General features: G+C 30.3%; 4 protein-coding genes across 4 annotated transcripts in view; 2 read left to right on the top strand and 2 right to left on the bottom strand.

Moving 5' to 3' along the window:
* The window catches only part of LOC136080356 (uncharacterized), a 25,647-nt gene extending 20,822 nt beyond the window's left edge, over positions 1-4,825 (bottom strand). The window contains exons 1-4 of the mRNA XM_065796972.1: positions 4,819-4,825; positions 4,614-4,689; positions 3,948-4,138; positions 3,094-3,227 (exon numbers count right to left, since the gene is read on the bottom strand). Coding sequence (XP_065653044.1) covers positions 3,094-3,227; positions 3,948-4,138; positions 4,614-4,689; positions 4,819-4,825 — 408 coding nt within the window. The remainder of the gene's footprint in view (positions 1-3,093; positions 3,228-3,947; positions 4,139-4,613; positions 4,690-4,818) is intronic.
* The window catches only part of LOC136080826 (mucin-2-like), a 118,445-nt gene that overhangs the window by 317 nt on the left and 108,239 nt on the right, over positions 1-9,889 (bottom strand). The window contains exons 7-8 of the mRNA XM_065798066.1: positions 4,614-4,689; positions 3,948-4,138 (exon numbers count right to left, since the gene is read on the bottom strand). The gene's annotated coding sequence lies outside the window, so the exon portion shown is untranslated. The remainder of the gene's footprint in view (positions 1-3,947; positions 4,139-4,613; positions 4,690-9,889) is intronic.
* On the top strand, positions 5,762-6,250 carry LOC136080355 (zinc finger MYM-type protein 5-like). Its single transcript, XM_065796971.1, has one exon. The coding sequence runs from the start codon at positions 5,762-5,764 to the stop codon at positions 6,248-6,250; it is 489 nt and encodes a 162-aa protein (XP_065653043.1).
* On the top strand, positions 7,562-8,050 carry LOC136080354 (uncharacterized). The gene has a single exon (XM_065796970.1). The coding sequence runs from the start codon at positions 7,562-7,564 to the stop codon at positions 8,048-8,050; it is 489 nt and encodes a 162-aa protein (XP_065653042.1).

Genomic DNA, 9,889 nt, shown 5'->3' with positions numbered 1-9,889 from the left:
TTTTGTTATTAAAATAGACATAAATATTAAGCTTTAAAATATAAATTCATTTACTTTTTCTCTAAAGTATAAATTTTTATGATTATTCATAGTTTAAAGAAATTTAAAACTTGTTAGTTAGCAATTTTAGTTGCTCCTTTCAGATTAATTTTGAAAAACTAATATGTTTAGTATCAATTTTTTTTCTAGAAATAATTATTAAAAACCGTTTATTAGAAAATAAAAATTAATTTTTTTTTAAATTTTGAGTTGTTTTGTCTCTTTAATAGTTTTTGGCAAATAAATAGAAACTGCACTGATAAATGGAAACATAAGTAGAATTGCATCCATAAATAGAACTGTTACACTGCGGTTCTACAAAATCCACAATACTTGCTTATATTAATCTTAAAACTGTTTATATAAGAATAAATCTTGATAAAAAACATTCTCTTTTTTTTCTAATTAATAATAGAGTACCACAAATATCCACCCTAGGTTCTATACTACTTTTTCTATCTGTTCTGCATATATTTTACTTATATTCGACATTCCTTTTTTTATTAATTAATAAATTTTTCTCACAACTTAAGAAGATCATTTCTTGATTATGCAATCATATATTCCAGTATTGATAATACTAGCACTTTTTAAATGCTATAAACAGAACATTGATCATAAATGTTCTCTTTGGTTTGTCTCTCTAATTTGTCTAATGTTAAGATAATGTTAAACTTTTTTTAAATTGAATCCTCAAAAACTCTAAAGCAGTAAAAAGATAATAGTTAGAAAGAATATAAAATCTTCGAATTAAAATCTAAAAAAAAAAAAGAAGAAGAAGAAAAAGCAACCATTCCAGCATAAATACAAAAGATAACATAAAAATAACACTTTTCAACAAAATGACAATAGACATCAACCCAAGAACCATAACAACATAAATCATCAATCATCAAGTATGGTACATAGGAATAAAGGAAAAAAAAAAGACTTTGAGACTCGCGCATTGTTTGCTTTATTACTAACTAGCATAGCAATAAGAAAAAAACTGATTTCGATTGACCTTGATAGTAATAGATATAAGTTTCTCATCAAATTTACTTGGATCGATTTCTACAAAAATAATGCCGAAAATTAAAATGGTAGTGAAATAGTGCTAAGAAAAAACTTTTAAAAGTATAAAATAGTCAAAACATTTTAAAACAATGATATAAACAATGAACAAAATATTTCAAAAACGAACAAAATATTTTAAAACAATTAATTATTATTATATGCCCAGAACATGAAAATAATAATAAAATATATAAACAAATAAAAAAACTAAGAAAATACCATCAACACTAACATCTGATGAACAACAGTCTAAACAACTATTCTCACAAAGAGTAAGTATGTCAAGTGAACTTTGTAAGAAAAAGGATAGCATGGATAAAGATCACATAGAAGATCGAATGGATAAAGATTACATAGAAAACCCCATAGATAAAGATTAAATATAAAGCAAAATATATTGGAAAAAAATTTCAACAATTTGTTGCTATTGTTAAGTGCCTTTTAAGTTGAATATTTTTTTGTTTGCTTTAGTTATAATAGATTTAAAGCATTAGGGTAAACTTGATTTAAGCATGAGTACCTGACACCTTAAGTAACTATGCAAATGTCTTAACTCTGTAACCTAAAGTTGTAACAAAATGTGACCTTAACAATGCACACAAACATCAGCTACATGTAAAAATAAGGACCACATGTTACTGTTAAGCAAACATCTTTTGTATTCCACAAACAAAATAGACCCAGATATGCACAGTGAGATATACATAAATCAACTGAGATTTAGGAAGGAAGTTTAAAGTCTGGAATTAAAATTTATCATTTATAATTAATTACATCATCTTAGAGTTAATTACGTTTCCGGATGACAAAGTAGTATTCTCCCAAAGGCTAAATTTTGGGGGAAGAGAAAGCCATTGGCGACAGCCTTCCTTTCAACTGTGACCTCAAATTGGAAGCAGAATTCTTGCCTCCTTTCAGCAGAAGTAATGAAAAACAATGTTATCTTTGTTTTCAAGTTAATGAGCAATTTAAATATTAATTACGAGAAAATATTAAAAATTTTACATTAAACTTTTGATTAAGATAAGTCTAATTTTTTTTTCTAAAGCAAATAAATTAATAGTTTAATATAACTTAGTTATAAAACAGACATAGACAAAAAAATCATTTTTACAAAAAAAATTTATGATATGCAAGTAAATTTTCAGATTTATTCATTAAAACTACATCCTAAAGTTTACTTATTTTATTATTTACCATAACATTATACTCTTATTGTCAATACTATTATAAAATAAAACGAGGTTGCAAAATAAAATTTTACATGGTAGATAAAAATCTTATAACAATAAAAATTTAATACAAGACTTTTACTAGAGAATAAAAATGCAATGTGTAATTTTTTACGGGGAGTGAAAATTTATCATTAGTAAAAATCTCAGCAGAAAAACTTTTATACTTCACCAGATTTAAAATGAGTAAAAAAATTTGATTCGATTTTAGCACATTTAATTTTTGTGAAAGTTTTTTTTTTATCGAAAAATTCAAGCTGACATCAAAATAGACTAATTTTAGTAATTGTTATAATGAATATTACAGGATGTTGTTGTTTTTAATTCAATTATTTTTACAATATTTAATAAATAAAGTTAAGAACTTAATGTTTTTTTTTTAAAATGAAAGTTTCAACAAAATTTGGTCATAAACTCAAAATTTATTATAATCAACTTTTTTTCAAAATGACTTTTTCGCTTAAGACATGGAAATATACATTACTGATTCTTTAATTACTCGCTGCTAGAAAAAGTAACCTGTAGCAATTGTTCTGACCCCTATTTTGCCCAATAAGTTTTTGTTATACTAATAGCAGAGTCTTCAAGTTTTTAATTGACAAACTTTTAGAATCACATTTTGAGTGCAACAACTCAATTCTTTTTTTTTAATTCAAGTTTAACTTTTCTTTCTTTAACTGCTAAATTGTTTACCATAATAACTAAAAAGTTCATAAGTTAGATAGAAGTAGTGAGGCTATATTTTTAATAAAATCTAAGGCCTAACAAAATCTAACAGACGAGAATTATAAAGGTAAGAAATAGAAATTAAAGTAAGAAAATGACGACCATCAATATGACAAGCAACCTTAGAGGATGCTGATTTTTTATTAAATCGGATATATGGCTTTTTTAAAAAGTCTGTAAATAGTTAAAAATATTCATTAAACACAGGAACTCAGAGTCATTGACTCAATAAGAATATTGCCATTCATCAAAACAAGAATAGTAAGATTACTGAGATCAGAATCATCAGAAGTCAAAATTAACAAAGATTTACCACCTATGTAAAGAGTGGTGGTAAATTTTTAATTTACCACCACTCTTTACATAGTGCAGTGTTGTCCTTATCAGAATGGTTCTTCTTTTACGATACCCTTGCTCTATTAGACAAAACCGTAACATGCATTAAAAATGTAATTGGAACTGCTCTAGCTGGTTCAAGGTATAACTTAAACATCAATGAAATTCGATGCATAGAAATTTCGATTTGTCTGCATGTTTTTCTGGATCATGTAAATAGAATCTTAAATGTTTCTATCAACTATATTTTCACAACAATTATAACAATTGTGTATCTAACATCATTATAATGATAATAAAATCATTCAAACATGTAACTCGTAACATGTTTAAAATTTCCTTTAATCAAAAGTTAAGAACTTAAAATTATTTTCATACATTTATTTCTACTTTTTATTTATATATTATAGTTATTTTACTTATGTTAGAAAATTGTTATTAGTTCATGTGATAATGTAGAATCACAAATTTACTTTAATTTTTAAAGTTATTTTTTGGTTTAATTTTAATCTTAGGAACAATAACAGTATAACAAAAAACAACAGGTATTAAAAATACTTGTATCTCTTCGTTTGCGAGTTGATCCACCTCCAACTGTAAATGGTAAGTTCGCATTATCTGGGTTCAACTTCCCAACTAGGTATAATCCATCTGTATGATTTCTTATATCATCCCAAGTGTATGAGCCTGGATCCCTTTCAGGAGGGCATGGTTGACCACGTTGGCAAGCCACCAAAATAATATAATACCTTCAACAGTATAAGTATTTCTTAATACTCTTAATTAAATATATACAATGATTAAATAACTAAGAATCTATAATAATTGAAAAAAATATTTTTCAATAATAGTTGATTTAAAATAAGTAAAAAAAAATTTGGAAAAAAAGAATGAAATATTTGCTACCACACCAGTACTAACATATCAAATGGAAAAAATGTTATTGTCACTTATATATAATTATTAATGATTTTATATTTATGATCACTTTTATATTAAATTCGAGTTAAAAATATGTAAGAGATTAAATATTAAAAAGATTAAACTATAGCCAATAAAATAAGTTAATACTAAAAACTTTTTTAAAAGATGTAACTAGCAACCATTTTAAATAATGAACAATAACATTCGAAAACAAATACAATTAAAAAATATCATTAAAAAAAAACAAAAAAGCCTTTGTAAAAAAGATTAACTTTGATGATAAACAAAAAAGGAACTTACGTGGCATCACTATCGTTTACTTTATTATTAGAAATGTCGATTACAAAAGATGTTGCAGATATAATACGTTTTGGAGCTAAAAATAAAACAAATATAAATAAATAAATATATATTAACTATTTTTTTCTTTAAGATTATTAATTTAGTGAATAGAGGCCCTATCTTATATATCGGTGCCGGTCTTAAGCTAGAATATATTATGAACACAACATGGCGCTAAAAGTATGTAAAGAAACGCGTGGAAACTAATTGTTTATTGCATAAAGATTATCTTGTTTAATCTTTTGAATCGTTACTTAAAAATAAATAAAAAAGTTGACCGAAAGTGGTAAGGAAGGTGTTTTTTCTCCAATGTTAGATTTAACTGTAGATAGATTCGCTGCATTTCGCTCATGGATTGAGAAATGGCACAATTATGTTTTGTGCCAGATTTAGAAAAGAAACCACCAGCATATCAAGCTGCAATGTTAAGATATACATTTTCTTCAGAAAATCGAAACATTTACGATTCATTAGACCTAACCGAAAATGAAAAAACAGATCCAGCTATTATATTGGAAAAAAATGAAAGTGTTTAAAGGTATTATTAACAGAGCCGTACCAAGGGCGGGGCCGGTTTGGGAGGGCGCAAACTTTAATAAATTAAAAAAACAATAATCAGTTTATGAAACTAATTTTCACGGCGTCGCTGCTGTTGATAAGAAAATTAATTAAAATTCCGCCTCTTGACACAAACTCTTAAATATTAAAGCTCATATACTGAAGAAAAAAGCGCCCTATAACACTAATATACCTTTGATAACTATTGAGCATTATAATTCTATTATGAGTCGAACCCAAAAGTTATCTGGTGCTGAATTTAAGAAGAATAAAAAACAGCGCCAAGAAAGTGACGAGAAACTACAAAACTGTTTCAAAAAGTGGTTAGTAACAAACTCAGTGGAGAAACAAATTATTTCAGAGAATATTTGTATTGAAATTAATGACAATTCAACAGATCCTATAATTGACTTTAATTGAGTTCAGATCATCATTTGGAATTAATTGAAGAGGAGATTTTCATCAGCCAAAGTCAAGAAGAATTTTGCAAAACTGATTCAGAACCAACCAGGGAAGATGAAAATGCCTAGCTTTCAGGCCCAGCTGAAATGGACGAGGATGAACTTCATTCAGAAATCTCAGAAAATCCAGTGGCCTCGGAAGAAAATTTTCAACATAGGGATCCAGCAACATGGCCTAAAATAACGGACAAAACAAGATGCTTTTTGATTGAGCATAGGCCAGAGCAAGACAGAAGAGAATTTTTCCCAAACATACTGTGTGATTTTGACAACAGAATGCGACACTTCAGCTCAAAATGGTATGAAAATATTCATCCCAATGGTAAAATATTTGTTCGCACTTGGCTGCAGTACAGCAATAAAAAAGATTTTTTATTTTGTTTTTGCTGTTTGTTATTTTTAACAACAAAAACCAACAATTTCTCAGAAATTTCTAAAGGGTTTTGTGACTGGAAAAAACTAAACCCAAGAATTCCCGAGCATGAAAACAACAATGAACACCAAAGATGCTATTCTGATCGGAAAACTCTTGAAAAAAACCTCAAGGAAGGAAAGACCCTGAATTCTGATCTGTAGAGAGTTATTAGTGGAGAGATGAAAAAGCGGAGAGATATCTTTAAAGTGATTGTTGATGCAATTTTTTTCTGTGCCAAGAACAATCTTGCCTTTCGGGGAACAACAGAAGACATCGGTCAACAAAACAGTGGCATTTTTCTGAGCTTAATTGAGTTGATTAGCCATTATTATCCTTTAGTGGCTGAACACATTGTGTCCGTTAAAGCAAAAAAACCCACAACATCCTTCTTTTCTCCTTGAATTCAAAATGAGCTGATTGAGTTACTTGGGCAGAAAGTCAGGAAAGAAAGTTTGTCAAACATCAAAGAAGCTAAATACTACTCTGTTCCGTTTGACTGCATTCCAGATACCTCCCACAGAGCAGATGACTCAAATCATCAGGTATGTCCGCATCAGTGATGAAACCTGCACAATTAAGGAAAGCTTTGTGGACTTCATTGAATCTCACCAAAAAACCGGAAAAGGTCTTGCAACAGAGATAAGTGAAAAATTGGAGAAGGATGGTCTAAGCATTTTTGATTGCCGGGGCCAAGGCTATGACAATGGAGCCAATATGTCTGGAAAATACAATGGCGTCAAAGCTCACATCCATTCTCTTAATGAGTCAGCAAGATTTGTTCCATGCGCCGCTCACACTTTAAATCTTGTTGGTGTTCATGCTGCTGAGGTTTCCCCACACATGATTACGTTTTATGGAAAGGTTCAAGCCATCTTTAACTTTTTTTCAAGCTTCACGTCAAGATGGGAAAAACTGATGAAAACGTTGACCATCTCATTAAAGGGAAATAGTGACACAAGATGGTCTACCAAAAAAGAAGCAATTACACCATTGCACAGACAAATCAAAGATGTTCTTCAAGTTTTGGAATCCATTATCCACAATCCCATGACAAATGCTGTCACAGTTAGCAGTGTAAAAGAACTTCTCATTCATATTGATTTCAGTTTTTTGTGTTTGTTGGATTTCTGGTGTCAAATTCTTTCTCTAATTGACCGGGAAAACAAACTGCTTCAGTCAAAAACCATTTCAATTGACATTGCCGTAAAAAAAAATGAAATGGTTGAAGGCTTTTATTCAGAATTTTTGAGATGTTGGTGTGGACAATATTATTAAAGATGCCACAGAAAAAGCTAACCAGAGCGGAATTGATGGTGGCTTTCCAATTAAGAGGAAGCTCAAAGTGAAGCGAATAGCACTTTATGAAGCTGAAGATGCCTCTCACCTTCTCACAGCAGAAACAGAATTCAGATCTCAGTGCAACTTTGTGTTTGACAGCATTATTACTCAAATAGAGTGGCGGTTTGAGGCTGATGTCTGCTGTATCCTCTGATTTTGGCTACCTCAGTGGGCATTCACTCTCTAAAAGTTCAGTGGATGAACTCAAGAAAAAAGCTGCAAATTTATCTCAAATTGACAAGGCAGATTTAGATTCTTCCGATTTCCAGTCAGAAATGGCAAGCTTTAAATATCAAGCTGCCGCAATGATGGATAACTTTGAAAAATCTAGCCCGATCGACATTTTGCAGCTCATTCATAAATATTCTTTGACCGATGCTTATCTCAACACAACAACTGCTATTCGCATCTTCCTCACCATACCAGTCACAGTTGCTACGTGTGAGAAAAGTTTCAGTAAACTTAAGCTCATAAAACACGTTATGAGGTCAACAATTGGCCAAGAACGTTTGTCTAGTTTGGCTATAATTTCAATTGAAAATAAAGTGGCAAACAACATTGATTTTGATGATGTCATTAGTAAATTTGCCTCAAGAAAAGCCAGAAAAGTGGCATTGAACTAAAGTTTGTGCAACCTTAATGACAAATTTTACTTATAACTTGATCATTTTTTTCGTTTAATTTTCTTCTTTTTTTTTTTTAAGGAGGGGGAGGAGGAAGGGAGGGGAAGAGGGGGCGCAATTTTCTTTTCTTGCCCGAAGCGCAAAATTGGCTCGGTACGGCCCTGATTATTAATGAGACTTTAGAAAGACACAAATAATTTAAACGTTTTCAAGAAGACGCTGAATGCTTTGCTGATTTCTCAACCGAAGTAAAATTATTAAGTAAAATATGCAAATTTTGTAATACTGAAGATTGTTTTGGCAGTTTGTTAAGAGATAAAATTGCATATGGAATACGGTGTGAAAAAGTACGTAAGAAATTACTTTCTAAAAAAACTTCAACACTCGATAAAGCAGTAGAAATTTTTGTTCTTTAGAAAAAGCACAAGTTGGTGTATCTGAATTGCAAAATAATAACAGTGAAAGCGTAGATTGTTTTGAAAGACAATTGTACAGTAAAAACAAATTTAATTCACCCACACAGAACAGTGATAACAGACACTTTAAATTAAACTCATTGGTATGTAAATTCTGTGAAAAAAAGCATCCTTTTATTCGGAGATTATGTCCAGCATGGGGTAAAAAGTGCAGAGACTAGCATTATGAATGACTTCTCAAATAGTTCAGTTTGCCTAAAAGCAAAACCAAATATTCCTGATAGATATGTCGACCAACAGAACAATAGTAAAAATTCGTCAAGTATGCAGCACCTAGGTGCGTTGTTTTTAGGAAGAGTTGGAACAGATTGTGCAGACAGACCTTAGGAAATTCAATTAAAAGTAAAATATGGAAAAATAACATTTAAAATTAACACAGGCGCTGAGCTCACAGTTATAGGAACTAACCATTTAAAAAAGTTTAGAATTAAAATTGAACATTTATACACTACTAATAAACGACTAATACAAGAGTAAGTTAATTGAGCTGATCAGTGATAAGCTTGAAGTTGATAGCTGCACTGTTATGCATGCGAATGATGATCCTGACACGACGATAGTTAACGCAGCTTTGGATCAATGCAGAAATGCAGATTCCGTTTTTGCCGCTATAATTAATAATACTTGATACTGATGTAATCATTATGATGTGATTTTATAAGAAAAAAGGGATGGGTGAGGTTATCATAAGTTCAAACTATGGCGAAAATGGCTTCGACATTACGCCTTCAACAGAAATTAAAAGAAACACAAAAATTGTTTGACTGCTTCATGAACTTGTTTAGTGCGCAAGAGATAGTTTGGAATGCAGGTATCAAGTTGTTTATCATACAGTAAAACGGAAAAGCTGATGACACTCTTTGAGAGACCAGATACAACACATATATGCAAACGGCTGCATCTGCCTCAAGAATTGTTTCGTCGAAGCTACCACTTACAAAAAGGGCAGTATGGTATCACAATTTAAGAGTGTACCTTCAAGTTTTGCAGTGGAAAACGTTGATGATGTGTAGCTTAAATCTGTCGGAATGGAGTTGGAAGATCATTAGTGGAAAATTAGTACTCATCATGACCGAAAAGGTCATGATGGGTACCAATTTTTTATACAATCTTTTATTTTTCCTAATGATACTCATACTCTATACTCTGGAGCAAATATACAAAATTATAATTTTTTATAACATTGCACCGGAGGAAATTCTTCACGTTATTAAATGTCACTGCAAATTATCTTCAAAGAGGCCATGTGGATCTAAGCTATGTTTGTGTCAAACAAACTACCTTTCTTGTGTTTCAGCATGTGGTGATTGCAAAGGTGTTAGTTGTGAAAACACAACTCAAGCTGAATCTGACAAAATCTCTG

This window comes from Hydra vulgaris, chromosome 05, assembly GCF_038396675.1.
Source record: "Hydra vulgaris chromosome 05, alternate assembly HydraT2T_AEP".
Lineage (NCBI taxonomy): Eukaryota > Metazoa > Cnidaria > Hydrozoa > Anthoathecata > Hydridae > Hydra > Hydra vulgaris.
This window is presented reverse-complemented; position numbering and strand designations above follow the sequence as displayed.